The sequence below is a fragment of the Rhinopithecus bieti genome, unplaced genomic scaffold (assembly GCF_001698545.2).
Source record: "Rhinopithecus bieti isolate Rb0 unplaced genomic scaffold, ASM169854v2 scaffold_32047, whole genome shotgun sequence".
NCBI classification, from domain to species: Eukaryota; Metazoa; Chordata; class Mammalia; order Primates; family Cercopithecidae; genus Rhinopithecus; species Rhinopithecus bieti.
Genome location: NW_016814042.1, coordinates 17,549 through 36,508, shown reverse-complemented (window position 1 = coordinate 36,508; position 18,960 = coordinate 17,549). Strand labels below are relative to the sequence as shown.

Genomic DNA, 18,960 nt, shown 5'->3' with positions numbered 1-18,960 from the left:
GTCTACAATAAAATTGGACAGAAAATGGTGCTTATATGATACAACTTTTGGGTTGTGCCTTCATCCCCCTTTAGCTGCCTTTATCAGTGTCAGGAAAATAGGAGTGACCATTCCAACTATGCTTCATATCCACAGAAACGCACTTCATCCAAAATCCAAACCATCCATGTCAATGGAGAACGTTTCAAAAATCAGTGAGCACATCCATTCCTCTTTTTCCTTCCACCAAGGAAACACACCATATACCTTTCTAGTTACCATAGTACAAAGCCCACCTTGTTTAAGAACACAGAGGTAAAATTCAGCGAGGCATTGTTTTTAAGAGGCCAGATTTAATACTTCCATAGAGCCCTTCTCTAAGTCTATGAAAAGCATTCTGAAGGGAAAGAGAAGTGAGCCTACCTACTGCTCAGTAAAGAGGTATATAAAGCTTATCACACCCTTTCCTAGAGGGCTTTCTCAGATTCCTACTTAAAACACACACACACTTGATTAGACTATTGAACTACACTTCTTGAAATTCCTAAAAATGAAAATAAATAAAGGAATGATGGCTACTTTTGCTTTATACAACCAAGGAACACATCTTAGACTTTAAATTTATCTCATTAACACAACTTTCTTTTCTCTTTGTTCTTATTTTAAAAGCAAAAAACATTTCTTTTCAAGCTGCAATGGCATTGAAGCACAATAAAAGGCAAGAAAAGACCAAGGGAATTTAACCCTCCACAAAAGAATCCCCAAACCAACCAAACAAAACAGAAAAACCAGACACCACCAACTGCTTCTGCCTGCATGAACTGGTTTCCCATTTTGGCTTTAATAAGGCAGTTCCGATGGCAAAGGCTGTATGCACTGTAGCAGTCTCTTCTTTTTAAATGCATGATCTATTTGCTTTTTTCACTTAAATAGAAAGGAGGGGACACCACACATTTATTCTTTTACTTCTTCTCCATGATCCTGTGATTCCCATTTACATTTTATCTTGCTCCAGTATTCTGGTGACACAGGAGCCATGGGGTCATGTTCCGAGCAGCAGAGGCGGCCTTCCAGTGCGGAGGGAACCAGGGCCCCCTTTTCATGATCTTTACAAAATGAATGTGGACAGAACTCACAGAAGGAAACAGCTGCACTGCTGCACTCATCGCACTGATGCCACGGACACTCCCACTTTCCTAATTCAGGGAGAAGGGGAGGAAGAAGAAGTGCCCAAGTTAGTGCCTGTCTTGATTACCCATGAAAAACCCAGGTTCCTTTTTCTCTAATTGGAGATGGAATTCAATTGAATACAACTCCAAATTTCAACCAAACACAGATCTGGGTGTATTATTTAGGACGGATGTGAGCTACTGGCCAAAACCCAACGCCATAGGTACCAACTACCCACCTATGGGAACAGTATACAAGAAACCAATCCTTGATGAACCACAGGGTATCCCAAATGTGTAAGGGGAAATATTTTTTTGCCAGCATAATTTTTTGCTATTGTTTGCTCTATTCAACATTTCCTATCCCATGGCATGGAATATACTCTGAGTTACACATAGTTGGCAAAGACACAAGTTAGGGAAAGGGTCCTGAAGGTCCAGCTTACCATATGGTGGCTGAGTCAGGTTAAGGCATAGGAGGTGGTATGCTTTGGGACAGTCTTTTTTGTCACACATGACCAGCTCTCCACCATCTCCACACTGAAAACAGTAATCTTCATGCATCTGCTTTGGTTCTGTTTTGATCTTTCGTCTCTTCTGTTTCAACTTAGCATTTTTTGCCTTCTCTTCAGTTGTTGACGCACATGCCGACTGGCAAGAAAGAAAGGATCATAGTTTCAAACATCACAGTGCATGAAGCTGGACACAGATAGGAAAACCCTACAACCTCGCAATCATTTAAATTCATCTGTTGTACAATTACCTAAAAACATCAGAAGGCCTTATGCTGCAACAAATACTATAACAAAAATAAAGTTTTGTTTTCACTGACTTAAAAATTATTATTATTATTATTATTTTTTGAGATGGGGTTCTTGCTGTGTTGTCCAGCCCGGAGTGCAGTGGTGCAATCTTGGCTCACTGCAGCCTTGACCTCCTGGGCTCAAGCAATCCTCTTGTCTCAGCCTCCCAAGTAGCTGGGACTACATGCGCATGCCATCACGCCTGGCTAATTTTTATAATTTTTTTTTGTTGAGACAGGGTCTTGCTATACTGCCCAGGCTGGTCTCAAACTTCTGGGCTCAAGTGATCCTCCTGCCTCAGCCTTTCATTGACTTTTTTTGGAGACTGAGTCTCACTCTGTCACCAGGCTGGAGTGCAGTGGGGTGATCTCATCTCACTGCAACCTCCGCCTCCTGGGTTCAAGCAATTCTCCTGCCTCAGCCTCCTGAGTAGCTGGGACGACAGGCGCGTGCTGCCACACATGGCTGATTTTTTGTATTTTAGTAGAGATGGGGTTTCACTGTGTTGCCCAGGCTGGTGTTGAACTCCTGAGCTCAGGCAATCCGCCTGCCTCAGCCTCCCAAAGAGCTAAGATTACAGACATGAGCCATTGCGCCTGGCCTTCATTGACTTTTGAATAGGGTGCTTTTTATTATTTTTATTTAGTTAGTTTTTTGAGACGGAGTCTCACTCTGTCGCCCATGCTGGAGTGCAATGGTGTGATCTTGGCTCACTGCAACCTCTGCCTCCTGGTTTCAAGTGATTCTTCTGCCTTAGCCTCCTGAGTAGCTGAGATTACAGGTGTGCACCACCACACCTGGCTAATTTTTGTATTTTCAGTAGAGATGGGATTTCACCATGTTGGTCAGGCTTGTCTCGAACTCCTGACCTTATGATCCACCAGCCTCGGCCTCCCAAAGTGCTGGGATTACAGGCGTGAGCCACTGTGCCCAGCCTCATGTACTTTTTTAGTACTGAAATGTGCTTTCTTTTTATTTTTAATTGCAAGGGTAGTGGTAAATCCAAGCAACCTTTATGCAACCTGTTAATTTTTTTCATTGTGGTATAATTCACATACCACAGAATTCACCATTTTAAAGTGTATAATTCAATGGCCTTTAGTATTTTGTGGATTTTTAAAAAGTTTTAGATTAGCTTTTTGCTAATTTCATATTCAACCTGAAATAAAATACATTCTCAGAACCTAACAGACCTTACTGAAACAAGCTTCCTTGGAAAGTCACAGTCTAAATGTTTGATAAGCCCAGCTGATGACCCACAAACTAATCCAGGTGCCCAACTGCCAGCAGGTTCCTGAGATGGTCACAAACACACAAATACTTCTTTTTTTTTTTTTTTTTTTTTTTTGAGATGGAGTCTCGCTCTGTCACCCAGGCTGGAGTGCAGTGGCGCAATCTCGGCTCACTGCAAGCTCTGCCTCCTGGGTTCACGCCGTTATCCTGCCTCAGCCTCCCAAGTAGCTGGGACTACAGGCGCCCACCACCATACCTGGCTAATTTTTTGTATTTTTAGTAGAGACAGGGTTTCACCGTGTTAGCCAGGATGGTCTTGATCTCCTGACCTCATGATCCGCCCGCTTCGGCCTCCCAAAGTGCTGGGATTACAGGCGTGAGCCACCGCGCCCAGCCAGACAGACTCCTTAACAGTCCTACTCCTTATCTCCTGTTGGCTGGGGGCGCTCCCCTGCAAGACTGACCTTTGGCCGCACTCCTAGAAAACCACTGCAGTTATCTGCCCCACAGTGGCACTCCGTTCTGCCGTTGCCCAGACAATCTAGGTTATAATTAAATGTTAACTCCATCCCTGAAACACAGGAGAAATAATTATTCAAACTCGAGTCATGGGGAAGAGAAATGCTCTCACAGGCACACTCCCCTGATGAAAAAAAGAGACATCATTCTGGCATGAAGGCGTTTCCCTTGCCAGTGTTCTACCTCATTGATAACAGTGATGGTAAAAAAAGAAAAGGAGAAAAACATCCCCACCCATGAACAAGGACAGCAAAACTACACATCCTCAAAAGAAGTCATGTCCTTTTCAAAGCAGTGGTTGAAACCAATGTGACAGGATCTAAGAATCTGCAGGAGAATAGGTTCTAGTTCAGCATTCTTTTCTATAGCTAACTCACACTAGTTTCTAAATGAACAATATGACCATGGAATTGTGACAATACTATTTCCAGTAATTACTGCCTTATATTATGATCAAATAAAGATCCAAAATGAAGGTTCACTGCATACACCAAATCCAGGGACTCAAACTAGGGACTCCTAAGCTTGCTTCTAGCTGGGCTTAAACAATCCACAATGAGTTCTAGAAACACAGTTTCAATCTGTTTTAGCTATAGCATTTCTCTTCTCACCTATTTTTCTACAAACTAAACAAAGGAGAAACCAAGTTTTGTTCAGATGCTGGATGGGTAAGGAAAAATGAAAACAACAGCTCTGGCTTCAGAGGCTTTTATGTCTAATTTGAAACAGAATGATCTTTCAAAGTGAAAACAACAACAAAAAATCCCAGCAACTAAGGAACCAGTTGCTGCTAACACAAGCTAATTACTGTTAATATGTTTTAAAAAGAAAACAACAGCTAAAACATCTGGTTACACTGTACGGACAGCAGCTTACTTGGAGAATTCATTCAGCAGGACTGTGGACACAGAATCCTGTCATACCCACTCTTACATAAAAGTTCTCACTAAATTCCTTTCTGAGGTTATAGATTTTTGCCTCTCACTGGCAGCTAACACTCAATTCTAAATATAACTTGCCTTTTATTTGAATACGTTTTCTAAATATAACCTTCCTCTTATTTGAATAAGTTCTTAGGCATCAAGCCTTGAAGAACCATGTCCTGGCTCTATAGGATATTCTTTCTCCCTAGGGAGGAAAGCATGGGGAACGAGTCACTGTTTTACCTGCAGGAATATCACAGAGAGCAAATAGTCCCACTCGAACATCTCCATTCACTGTCCACTTTTGTGTTTCACAGTTGGGATTACAACTGTGGTTCATGAAGCGAGAATAATTTCCTTTGGGGCCGGCATCAATTATACGATCCTTCAGAAAGAAAAGAAAGGTTTCTTTTTCATAAATCAAGTCTCTCCCAGAAACATCCAACTCAGTCAAGGATCACAGGCAGCAGCATTTTGCTACCAGCTGGTGTCTGACAACTGACAAATCAGGAAATGTGAGACTGCCTGGGCAATTTATTAAGTTCTTTCCTTTATTTGATGACCTTCAAGTCAAAGTAAAGTAATTAGGATAAAGTGGGATTTAGTTGCTTTTTAAGTTTGCTTCTAGAAACAAACAGACCATGGAATAATGCTATTTAGAAGATTAGTGGGTCAGAGGTTTAGGAACGATATTTTCTGATTAGAGAGCTCAAAGTTTTGATAACTGCTCTGGTGTTTTGCTGTCAGCCCTCCTTTTCTGCTCCAAGCAGGAAGCAAAACTAGTATAGGAGGGGATACATGACAGCTTAGGCCAGAAAGAAGAAAGAAAAATGAGAAACAAAACTTGGAGATCTGTCTGATGGAAGGACTACTGTGTAGGATATATTCTCCAGTGCTTATCTATTTGCTCTGTTTTTACTTAAAGTTCACAATACATTAAAAAGCTGAATATTCAGGCTTCCTGAATTTGAACTCTAATAATCTGGATAAGCTCCACAGAACTGAGCCTCTCAAGTGCTGTCACCATGGCTGGAGGGGCCACTGGCAGGGAGGATAGGGTTGAAGGAGCCAGATCCCAGCAATCATAAAGAATGGCATTTTAACTGATGTTTATGAAACATGTTTATGAAAGTTGTAAAACTTTCAAACAATGACATATCAGTTAAAATACTTTTAAGCTCCATTTCTTACTTTAATGACACTCTGAATCTCAGTTTTAGAGATATGATAGCCTAGAACACAGGAAACATGGGTACTAGTCTTGGTTCTTAAAACTGTAACAAAATAGTCAACAAATCACTTATCATGGCTGGATATCAGCTTCTTGTCCTCTGTAAATGAGAGAACTGACAAAAAAGTTAACTGAGATAATGGATGTAATGTGTATCAAATAGGTCTTACAACTGCAGGGATTAAACTAGCAGTTTTACTGTCATTTTTCTTATGACAGAACTCATTATTTTCCTCTTTTTTTTTTTTGAGACAGGGTCTTGCTCTGTTGCCCAAGCAGGAATGCAGTGGTGTGATCACAGTTCACTAAAGCCTTGACCTCCCCGGGTCAAGTGATCCTCCCACCTCGGCCTCCTGAGGAGCTAGGACCACAGGCACGTGCCACCACACCTGGGTAACTTTATTTTTATTTTTTGTAGAGACAGAGTCTTCCTGTGTTGCACAGGCCAGTCTCAAACTCCTGAGCTCAAGTGATCTGCCCTCCTCAGCCTCCCAAAGTATTGGGATTATAGGCGTGAGCCACTGTACCCTGCCAAAAAGTTTTAATATACAGAGCAATTTGGAGTTTTGGCTACAGTGGAACTTTAATAATGGTGGCTTATAACTTAGAATCACAGAGTTGATTCTCTCCTTCAGTAATAAAGAAACTGAGACCCAGGACTTTTTTGACAAAGAACTCAGACTAAAATCCAGATATGCTAACCCTGCTCCTGGTTTTATTTTCACTCACAGTGCTGTCTCACATGACATGTGCAAAGCTTCAGTATCATTCATTTTTGTACTCTGGTATAACTGGCACATTATAGTAGGCAGCACACTAGCTACTGCAAATCATTATGCTCTGCCTGAAGAAAAATCAAATTAAAAGAAACTGAGTTCAAATTAAGACTATGAAACAAAACAAAACAAATCCCTTTTCTTACAAAAAAAAAAAGCAATTTTACCTTGGTAACAGTTAACATATAAAAATTAGTTACACTGTTCTCGTGGGCTCGCTTGATTCGCAATCTGCATTCTTCTTCATCAATTAATTCACCGACGTATTCATTTACAAATTCACCCTGGAGATAAATGTGCAATACGTAACTTAAAATCAGTGTATTATATAAAGCATTGCTTAATGACGCATGTATAACCCAAAATAATTAAAGAGAACCCTGAAAATATAACTTCAACCCTAGAAAGAAATGGTTATTTATTCATAGGCATACAGGTGGCATTATTTTTCTGGTATAAGTGCCTCAGAAGGTGACAATCTGCTTGCCTTTTCTTGCTGACAATACTATTTTTATAGTCCAACTGACAACATGTGGTACATCACTGGGATCTGGGGATAAAGCTAACTTTAGCCTTTGAAGCTATATTTTAACAGACTTTTACTAGTTTGTGGCTATGCAGGTTTCGGGGTAAGACCTGGAAGAGATCTGAATCTGAAACAAGTGAGCTCTGTTTTTGTTTTTAAGTTTCTTTTGAAGTAATTACTGACACTCAGAGGAAGTGGCAAAAAGAGTACATGGGAAATCTTGAGAACATTCACTCAGTTTCCCCCAATGGTAACAACTGACATAACTACACTATAATATCAAAACCAGAAAACCGACATTGGTATAATCCAGACTTTATTCAGATTTTACCAGTTTTACATGCATGCATTTGTGTTTGTATATAGTTCTATGCAGTTTTAGCAGGCATAGGATCATGTAGTCACCACTGCAATCAAGATACAGAGCTGGTGCCTCACCACAGAGATTCCTTGTGATACTCACTCCTTTATAATCACACCCTTCCTCCATCCTTCCTCCACTCATCCCATCCTAACCCCTGGCAATCACTCATCTGTTCTCTATCTCTAGAATTTTGTCATTTCAAGAATGTTTTGGCTGGGCGCCATGGCTCATGCCTGTAATCCCAGCACTTTGGGAGGCTGAGGCGGGTGGATCACCTGAGGTCAGGAGTTCGAGACCAGCCTGGCCAACATGGTGAAACCCCATCTCTACTAAGAATACAAAAATTGGCCAGGCGTGGTGGCACATGCCTGTAATCCCAGCTACCAGGAAGCTGAGGCTGGAGAACTGCTGAAACCCAGGAGGCAGAGGCTGCAGTGAGCTGAGATCATGCCACTGCACTCCAGCCTGGGTGACAGAGTAAGACTATCTCAAAAAAACCAAAAAAACAAAAAAAAAAGGAATGTTTTATAATTGAATGATATAGTACAGAACCTTTTGAGGTTGGCTTTAAAGAAAAAACTCAGGCAGATTCCCTTGAGATCTACCCAAGGTGCTGAGTATATCAACAGGTTGTTCTTTTTAAATCTCTGAGTAGTGTTTCTGCCATTTGTTTAGCCATTCACCCATAGAGGAACATCTGGATTGTTTCCAGATTTTGGCTTTACAAATAAAGCTGCTATGAACATTCTGGTGAAAGTTTTTGTGTGGACATAGATTTTCATCTTCCTGGATAAATGGCCAGGAGTGTGTCTGCTGCACCATATGGTGAGTGTATGTTTCCTTATTAAGGAAACTGCCAAACTACTGTCCAGAGTTGCTGTACCGTCATATGCTCCCACCAGCAGTTCATGAGATCCACTTTCTCCACGTCCTGCCTGCATCTGGTATTGCCACTATTTATCATTTTAGCTGTTCTAACAGGCATACAGTGATAAGCTCCTTTTAAAATAAGAGCAAATATTATACATTCAACATTTTGTGTTTATAATTACATAATCATTAACCTTTTCACTTCAAAAGCATTGCTGATTCAGTCTAGGTCAACATTCTCTATAAGGACTTACCAGTCTTACTAATATATTTTAGAGGAAAATAAATATCTTGAAAAACAAAAATATATTGGCTTATTTTATCAGATTTCTGTCCTATTCTCCCTCCACCCCACAAATTTTCACTAGCCCTTCTTATAGCTCTTAGTATCACAGAACTATTGGTAGTCACTGTCTGCAGAGAAGTACTGCATCATATTTTCTGATTGTGGAAAATCATTAAGAACATAAGCCAATGGTCTTTAAAATATTTAATCTTTGTCTATTGATAAAAATAGATTGCAGTAAGAGAAAAGAAAAGAATGGTTAAACTAGAAGGGTCCTAACCTCCCTGACTCTTTCTTTGGTGGCATGTGGTGAGTGAGCTTAGTGAGAAGCACTGCTCTGCTTCACAGAGCTGCATGTTTCAGCTGCGGAGCAGTCACTACCAAAGGTGACCGCTGGCTTTTCCCTCTCCTGTTTTATCTACTGTATAAGCTATGACACGGAATTCAGTTAGGAAAAGAAAAACAGGCCAGGTGTGGTGGCTCATGCCTGTAATCCTAGCACTTTGGGAGGCTGAGGCAGGAGGACTGCTTGAGCCAGGAGTTTGAGATCAGCCTGGGCAACACAGTGAGACCCCATTTCTACAAAAAATAAAAAATATCAGCGAGGTGTGGTGGTGCATGGCTGTGGTCCCAACTACTTGGGAGGCTGATGCAGGAGGATCACTTGAGCCCGAGAGTTCAAGGCTGCAGCGAGATGTGACTGCACCACTGCACTCCAGCCTGGGTGACAGGGCAAGACTCCGTTTCAAGGAAATAAAAACAAAATTGATCTGTAAATGCAGCACCATAAACAGTTAATTTCCTTCACTTTTTCCTTCCAGTCCTTTCTCACAAAGGACATGGGACTGTTCTGCACATTCGTCTATTACATACACTGTCAGCCTCAAATGGCTTTTCCTGTATCCAGTTTGGACTCTTGTTATCAGCCGATGAACAACATTTTGCACTATGATATGATATCAAAGGGTAGCAGAAGATTGTACTGCCATCTTGGCTGCATTGCCACTTACTGTTACTATACCTAATGATGTTAGGGCAAATTTTCTTTTTGGAGATGGGGTTTCATTCTTGTTGCCCAGGCTGGAGTGCAATGGTGTGATCTCAGGTCACTGCAACCTCCACCTCCTGAATTAAAGCAATTCTCCTGCCTCAGCCTCCCAAGTAGCTAGGATTACAGGCGTGCATCACCATGCCCAGCTAGTTTTATATTTTTAGTAGAGATGGGGTTTCACTATGTTGGTCAGACTGGTCTTGAACTCCTAACCTCAAATGATCTACCTGCCTCGACCTCCCAAAGTGTTGGGATTACAAGTGTGAGGCACTCTGCCCGGCCTAGGGCAAATTTTCTTTAGTGGAAACCTATAGAGGAGAATTTCAACCAAATCAGCTCTACTACTTCTTTTTTCACACATTGGGATTCAAGGTAAGATTTCATTTGAAGAAATAGTTTTGTGAATTTAAAAGCTTGATCATGATTTATTATGGTTTATACTTTAATCAGTCTATGAAAATGAGTAAACAGAGAAAAATTAAGTGCTGATATCAAATATGAGAGCAAGTCTCATAAACTTGATGCCACTGTAAATAAAGATGGAAATATTTCAGATGCTCTAAGAGACAGATCTTTAGCATCAAAGAGTTGCTTACTAGACTTAAAAACCATTAACTGTGAATTCAATTGTGAACAAAAATTGTAACAAATTCATTAACTTAAAAAATGCTACAGATCTGTCCTTAAAGACTGCAGCAAAAAGGCTGTAATTCAATATTTAATACCTTAACATTTTTTCTGAGAAAGAAACAACTTCATAACAAGAAGTCCCTAGTTTGGCACACATTTTCAGGAATCTGTTCTGTGGAGAAAGAAGGGGACCTGACTGTGTACATTCCATTTCATATTGGACTTCTTTCCTGTAAATACACCGAATATCTTTTTCATGTTGCTATAATGTCTTTCTGATTATACTTTTCAATGATTGTATATTTCTAGCTATTTTGTAAAAGACCAATTGTCTTACATCAGCAAACCCTCAAGTGCTAAAGAGCAGGAAAATCAAGATTGTTTAATAAGTTATCTTACAACACATTTCAGAATAAGAGCAACTACTATTAAAAGGTGTTAACACAATATTAAAGTGGATGGATTTCAGGATGGCCCCATAAACTCCCATGAAATCATAGGCAAAAATGTGTATGTATGATATACATGGCACTAAAGTAATATAAAACATTTTGCATTATACGATGACATTTTAGATGTGGTTGGCCTTGGACCAAGCAGCCCAGTCCACACATCCAATACATCAGCAAATCCTGTTGGCTCTACCTTCAAAATGTCAGAAATCCAACCACTTCTCTCCTGGCTCAACTACAACCCCAGTGGTTCCACATCACCATGGTCTTTCTCCTGGGCGACTCTAATGGTCTCCCTTGATCGCTCTTTCCTCCTTATCGTATGTTCTCCATACCACAGCCACAGTTATCCTTTCGAAACCCAAGTGTGGCAGACAGACTCTCAAGGTGGCCCCTGTGATGCCTGCCTGCTGGTGTTCATGCCATTGTGTCGCCTCCTCCCCTTGTTGCGTGTGAGCAGGACCTGTGATTAGCTTCTAACCAACAGAATATGGCATGGGCGATGGGTGATTATGTGAGTTTATGACATAAGACTTTAGTGTCCATCTTCCTGTAGTGCCTCTCACCCCCGCTGGCTATAAGGAAGCAAGTGGCCATGCTGGGAATCCCATGTGGCAAGGAACTGTGGGCAGCCTCTAGAAGCTGAAAGCAGCTCCTGGCCAACGGCAAAACAAACAAACAAACACACACACACCCCCCAAAACAAAAACAACCGGAGTCTCGCACCCCTATAGCTAGAGAACGGAGTTCTGCCAAACGGAGTTCTGCCAACAACCACGCAAACAGGGAAGCAGATCCTTCCTTAGTCAAGCCACAGAGGAGAACCCAGCCCCAGTTGGCACCTTGATTGCTGCCTGGTGAGGCCCTCAGTAGAGGACCCAGCTAAGGATTGCCTGGACTCCTGACCCATATTAACTGTGAGATAATAAAATGCGTGTTATGTCTTAATTTGCTAACTTTGTGGTAACACTTGTATGTGGCAACAGAAAACTAATACATCAAATCAGATCAAGTCACTCCCTAGTAAAATCCTCCAGATGTTCCCCATCCCATGGCCAATATGGCCAGTAAGGCCCCATCCTATCTAGCTGGTGGCGGCCCTTCTCACTGCAGCTCCTCTCTTTCCTCTCCTGTGGCTCCTCCCCAGGCCCAGAACTTCCTTGCTGTTCCTGGAGCACACTGCAGCCTTTACAGCTGCATGCCTCCAGTCTGATGTGCTCTTCTCCTGCACACACCTGCATGGCTTTCTACTACACACAGGGCAAACGGCGCCTCCTCAGGCCTCCCTGAGCCAATCAATTGAAAAGGGCAATCCCTGTCACCAGCTAGCCCCTTTTCCAGCTTTATTTTTATTCACAGCAGTTAGTGGCACTCGACATGTTTATTATCTGTCTCCTCAAGCAGATCCACTAAGGTAAGGGTTTCATGTGTCTTGTTCACTATTGTTTTCCAAGTGCCGAGAATAGTACCTGCCACATAGGAAGCAGCTTAATACACTTGTCCCGAATAACTGAATTTCACTTTAAGCAATCTGACCTACAGAAATAGGTGCACAAAGGTGGATGACCAAGAACATTCATTATGGAATTTAAAAATATTTATCTATTTATTTATTGGGAATAGGTTAAATTAATTATTTACTTACTGAGAAATAGGTTAAATAAATATGGTACATTTTACTATGACTAAAAGGAGACTGTTAAAAAGAATGAAGTAAAATCTATATGTACTGCCACAAATGTATTTATAATATAGTGTGTGAATGGGAAGAAAATGTCAGATATTTATGTTTAGAAAACCCTAAAAAAACCCATGTATTTTTATGTATGTTTATAACTATATAGAAAAAGTTATAAAGGCTACCTATCAAACTATTAACAATGGTTATCTCTGATGAAGAATTGAAGGGATGAAGGAAGAATTTCACTCTATCTTTTTTGTATTGTATTGTATTGATCATATTGTATGACTTTTCTTTACTATATTAGATGGTATTTTTAAATTACAAACCTGATTTTTTTTTTTTTTATTTTTTGAGATGGAGTCTCACTCTGTTGTCCCGGCTGGAGTGCGGTGGCACAATCTCAACCCACTGCAAGCTCCACCTCCCGGGTTCACGCCATTCTCCTGCCTCAGCCTCCTGAGTAGCTGGGACTACAGGCACCCACCACCACGCCCGGCTAATGTTTTGTATTTTTAGTGGAGATGGGGTTCCAGTGTGTTAGCCAGGATGGTCTCAATATCCTGACCTCGTGATCTGCCCTCCTTGGCCTCCCAAAGTGCTGGGACTACAGGCGTGAGCCACTGCACCCAGCCAATTTTTTTCAAAAGGTAGAAAAATGTCAAGAGTAATTTTAGGTTGGACACAATGGCTCATGCTTACAATCCCAGCACTTTGCGGGGGCCAAGGCAGGAGAATCACTTGAGTCCAGGAGTTTGAGACCAGCCTGAGCAATGTAGTGAGACCCTACCCAGCTACTTGGAAGGCTGAAGTGGGAGGATCTCTTGAGCCCAGGAGTTCAAGGCTTGAGTGAACTATGAACATGCCACCGTACTCCAGCATGGGTAACAGAATGGGGACCCTGTCTTTAAAAGAAAATAAAAGTAAAATAATAAAAAAACAAGTAAAAACTATTTCACATAGAAATTACCAGTGTCCCCTCTCTCCTTTTTATGACTAGCCACTGGACACTCAAAGTTTAAGTACATTTTATCACCACCTTCTTCCTACTACTCTTCTTTGCTCAAGAAGTACCAAACTCTCAACATGGGAAGTTTTAAAATTTTACCATAAATCCCTGTTTATTTTATCCCTAGAACTATTCCCTATTGAAGCATTCCTAAAAAGCCCAGGTTCTGATTTCTTCCACCCCCCACCACCATCCCATGCTACCTTCTTAATGCTCCTTTTGGTCCTGAGGCCCCAGCCTCTCCGCTCTGTTTTGATGATCTCTGCGTCAGGGTACAGTCTCTTTGTAAAGCACTGGTTCTGACAACGATCTCCAGCTGGGCACACCTGCGGGTGGCATTCGTACTGCAACATTCTGTTCAGGCACTCCGATTCCAAGCCACAAGGGTTTTCATCAGCTGGCTTGCAGTTACAGCGGGGAATCTCTGACAGGTCAGCAACCTGGATCTGCACCTTTCCTATAACTTTGTTAGCCTAGAAAACAAAATAACAAGCAAGAGGGAGGCAGCAGGTAAGTCATCTGGCAATGTGAACAGGAACATCTAAAATATCCATGCTACTGCCTCGTGGTGCTACTCCAAGAAAGGTTCTTTATCTTTCCTGATGAGTAAGCTGAAATGAATAACCATCTCTTTTGTCATTTAGTTGACAAAAATATCAAAGCCTCATGTGAATTTTCACTTATTTATCCTGGGTATTTCTACTTTCACTAGATGGAAATTTCATAACTGAAAACAAGAGAAAATATGCTTGTTTGTGGGTTCTCTGAAATAAAGGGAGTAAACACCTATATTCTCATTTGGTGGCAGGATAACCTGGTAGAATGAGAACAGGATTTCACATAAGACATGTTGCTACTAGGTATGAGAGGACTTATCAAAGGCCTAATTTTCACAGCACAATAGCTATGTCTCCCATTTGATGCTTCCAACAGGAGCTCTGTTTTACAGAAGACTGTGATAATTAGCAGAAGTTTGCACAAGTCAAAAAGGGTCTTTAACTACTAGAGAGTAATGCATTTCATCTCATCTATTAAATACCAAAGCTTTCATAGTAAACACTTTGCTTCTTATTTTATTTGGCATTCCTAGGCCAGAGATAAAGACTTACTTTGATGTGTTTGTAGGGAGGGGGTTTTCTTGAGTTTTTTTCAATCTCTAGGGCTTCTTTACTCTCTCTTTGTGCTTTCAATTCCTGGAAACGTTTTGCAGCTTCTTCCAGTGCTGCCAATAAGATGATACAAAGTATGTAAATACCAAAAACCAAAGGAAAATTGATGGGATAGTAGTTTTACACTGCCTTCCCAATGCTTTGCATCTGGCCTGAGATTTTTCTTTTTAAAATTATTTTCTGGAAGTTACTGTTTACCACCAGGATGGGGTAACAATGAAATAGGATATAACTCATTGAACACTGCTCTGTGCATGCTGCTGCCTCAGGGAAGAGGCTCTACTTCAATGATCAGAGGTCTCCAAGTGACCCTAACAGCAGCTTTTTGCCTTGTACTAGATTTAAATTCATTTTACCCTTCCCAGAAAGCCAAACACTGCAAAAGCAACTGTAAGGCTTTTCATGGGAAGTCTTTACTATTCTTCTGTTGCAAAGGAACTTCACTTGATTAAAAAGACTATTCTCAGGCTGGGCTTGGTGGCTTATAGCTATAATCCTAGCACTTTGGAAGGCTGAGGTGGGCAGATTGCTTAAACTCAGGAGTTCAAGACCAGCCCGGGCAACATGGTGAAACCCCATCTCTATAAAAAATGCAAAAATTAGCTGGGCATGACGGCAGGCATCTGTAGCCCCAGCTACTCGGGAGGCTGAGGCAAGAGGATAGCTTGAGCCCTGGAGTTCAAGGCTGCAGTGAGCTGTGATCATGCCACTGCATTCCAGCCTGGGCAACAGAGTGAGACCCTGTCTAAAAAAAAAAAACAAACAAAAAAACAAAGACTACTCCTAGAATAATCTGTGTTTATAGAAAGATCACTGAAGAAATTCCTTTCAAATACACAGCACAGTCTACAACATTGAAATGTATTTCAAACCTGGTTCTAATGTGACTGGAAGCTTATGGACACAGGATCATAATGCCTAGTGAAAATTCTCTAATATCAGAAATATTAGGGAGGTGAGGAGATGTTGAGAAACCGACACCGGAGTTGTAGTTTTGAGTCATTGTAAACATCATCCAGCTTACCTTTTTTGAAGGTCTTGTTAATACTAGTCTGCCCTTCAGCAAAGCTTTTGTCTCCTTCAACATAAGGGAACACTCTGCCCTGGTGTACCCAGTAGTAGTCATGAGAACCAAAGAAGAACACAGGGAAGTCCCCCAAGTCATGTTTAAGACCCTGGATGTTCAGTGGCACAGACCTGGGGTTGCAGATCTCTGCTGGCCACCATCTGAAAACGAAAGCAATTTTAGATCAAGAAGGCAAAAACAAAACAAAACAAAAAACCACTATTTTCAAGGTTGGCAGAAGGGAAAAAAAGTTTTGTATTTTGCAATTTTCATTCAGATTCTAAGAACATAAAATACCGCACATCATTAAAAAAATTAAGTAATTAATGAAATAGTGAACACAGACTAAACAAATTAGGCCCGGCCGGGTGCGGTGGCTCAAGCCTGTAATCCCAGCACTTTGGGAGGTCGAGACGGGCGGATCACGAGGTCAGGAGATCGAAACCATCCTGGCTAACACGGTGAAACCCTGTCTCTACTAAAATACAAAAAAACTAGCTGGGCGAGGTGGCGGGCGCCTGTAGTCCCAGCTACTCGGGAGGCTGAGGCAGGAGAGTGGCGTCAACCCGGGAGGCGGAGCTTGCAGTGAGCTGAGATCGCGCCACTGCACTCCAGCCTGGGGGCAGAGCGAGACTCTGTCTAAAAAAAAAAAAAAATTAGGCCCTAATCACCTGATGTACTTTCTTTGAAAAAATATTTCGTATTTATAAAATACATATCATGAAAATATGTTCTAAAATATCATAATACTGAACCTACTACCCAATGACATTCCAAACCTAATTTCAATCCTAGAAGTCATGTTTCTCCCCAAACTTAATACTGAGATTATCTTTCAAGGTATAACAGTTGATTTCTAGTAGTCAATGGAATCATTTTGAGAATAAACTGATACTGTAATAAAGAATGACCACTCCCATTCAAATCAGCATTTAGTCTGTAGTCAACCTGGGCAAACACCTCTTGGTCAAATGTACTAGGTTTTATATCACTTTGTATTTCTGAATCTAATTCATCTTAGATCATAATAAACATGGAATAGAGGACAGAATGAAAATATAACTGTTTCAGGCTATGATAATTGAATACTACAGCAGTCACTAAATGAAACCATCTGTGAGGAAATCTGACAGTTTCTAGCAAGCAGACAAATTAAGAATTAAATGATGAAGCTAACAGTCAAAAAATGAGACCAACCTCATGGGCTTTTGTAGTAAATATACATAGACTTAAATTTTTTCAATCTCTTATTTTACATATGCCTAATAAAACAATTTTTTAACACATAACTGTATTACTGAGAAGATAAATGATGACATGATTGCACTCCCCGATTTATATTGCAGAACTTGATGATAAAGTGTTACCTGAAAGGTACTCTGCTGTTCATCTAAGAATTAAAAACATGGGTAAGAATCCATGCTCAAATTGTAAACAAAACAAAAACCACTATTTTCTGTGATAGATATTTGGTTCGTTCTCAAAGCAGGCTCTATTTATTTCTAAACAACTTTAAGGTAAATATGTATACAGTTACTGCCTTCACTAACGTCAGTTAGGAAGAGGCACACGTTCTGCCTGGGTTTGTTCCAGGTCCTCATATTTCCCCCCAAGAAGCAATACATTGGAGTAACCAGTTATTGAAAATAAACAGCTTCATGCAGCCCCACTGGGCCTGATTGGAAAGAAATACATTAAGAATTAGTTCATGGATGGAAGTCTTTCCAAAACATACAAGAAGGATCTGACCTAGATATAAAATCTCATTGGACTGTGAACTTAATTGGAGCACTGTTTTGGGTTCTTTAAAATGTAATGTAATTAAAATTTAAGTATTAAAATAAGTCAAAGACATTTTCATATTCATAACTTTTAAAAAACTGAAGTTTATTTGAAGATCTGAAGGCTTCTTACATTGTTTTAGGTATTTCTTATCTAAAATGTCTTAAATATACTAATTTTCAAACTGTGCACCCTTCTCCACACCAGAAAGATACATATTTTTCAATTATGAAAGCAGTATGCACTTCTTTTAAAAATTAAAACAATGCAGAAATGTATAACAGAAAAGTGAAAATGCCTCTTCTTGTATTCTCATCCTTGACACTATTAACATTAGATGTGTTTCTTTCCAGGTATTAAAAACACATTGTATTGGTCGGGTTGGGTGGCTCAGGCCTGTAATCCCAGTACTTGGGGAGGTTGTGGCAGGCAGATCACTTGAAGTCAGGAGTTCAAGACCAGCCTGGCCAACATGGTGAAACCTCGTCTCTAATAAAAATACAAAGATTAGCCAGGCGTCATGGCATGCATCTGTAATCCCAGCTACTCAGGAGGCTGAGGCAGGAGAACTGCTTGAACCGGGAAGGCAGAGGTTGCAGTGAGCCGAGACTGTGCCACTGCGCTCCAACCTGGGACAGAGCAAGACTTCGTCTCAAAAAAGAAAAAAAGAAAGAAAAAGAAGCAGGGGGAGGTTTGATCTCAATACCCCAGATCTCAGCTAAAAATGAAGTTCTAAAATTTAAATGGTTAAACATGTAACATATGTAAAAGAGAGAGAACAGACTGGGCGTAGTGGCTTATACCCATAATCCCAGCACCTTGGGAGGCTGAGGCGGGCAGATCACGAGGTCAAGAGATTGAGACCATCCTGGCCAACATGGTGAAACCCCATGTCTACTAAAAATACAAAAATTAGCTGGGCGTGGTGGTGCGCGCCTATAGTCCCAGCTACTTGGGAGGCTGAGGCAGGACAATCGCTTGAATCCAGGAGGCAGAGGCTGTAGTGAGCCAAGATCACACCACTGCACTCCAGCCTGGCGACAGAGCAAGATTGTCTCAAAAATATTAAAAAAAAAAAGAGAGAGAGGGAGAACAAACATAGCTCTTGCTAAAAAAATTACAGTATGTTTGAAATTTTCTAGAAATATATTTTACAGCCAGACATGGTGGCTCACACCTGTAATCCCAGCACTTTGGGAGGTTGAGGCGGGCAGATCAGCTGAGGTCAGGAGTTCAAGACTAGCCTGGCCAACATAGTGAAATCCCGTCTGCACTAAAATTACAAAAATTAGCCAGGCATGGTGTCAGGCACCTGTAATCCCAGCTACTTGGGAGGCTGAAGCAGGAGAATCGCTTGAACCCAGGAGGTGGGGGTTACAGTGAGCAGAGATCACATCACTACATTCCAGCCTGGGTGACAGAGTAAGACTCTATCTCAAAA

General features: G+C 41.0%; 1 protein-coding gene across 1 annotated transcript in view; it reads right to left on the bottom strand.

The window, feature by feature from the left end:
• Positions 1 to 312: 312 nt before the first annotated feature.
• The window catches only part of LOC108513578 (histone-lysine N-methyltransferase NSD3), a 30,548-nt gene continuing 11,900 nt past the window's right edge, over positions 313 to 18,960 (bottom strand). The window contains exons 4-11 of the mRNA XM_017849367.1: positions 15,696 to 15,898; positions 14,612 to 14,724; positions 13,706 to 13,975; positions 6,801 to 6,917; positions 4,870 to 5,011; positions 3,649 to 3,755; positions 1,595 to 1,799; positions 313 to 1,175 (exon numbers count right to left, since the gene is read on the bottom strand). Coding sequence (XP_017704856.1) covers positions 934 to 1,175; positions 1,595 to 1,799; positions 3,649 to 3,755; positions 4,870 to 5,011; positions 6,801 to 6,917; positions 13,706 to 13,975; positions 14,612 to 14,724; positions 15,696 to 15,898 — 1,399 coding nt within the window. The 3' untranslated portion in view covers positions 313 to 933. The remainder of the gene's footprint in view (positions 1,176 to 1,594; positions 1,800 to 3,648; positions 3,756 to 4,869; positions 5,012 to 6,800; positions 6,918 to 13,705; positions 13,976 to 14,611; positions 14,725 to 15,695; positions 15,899 to 18,960) is intronic.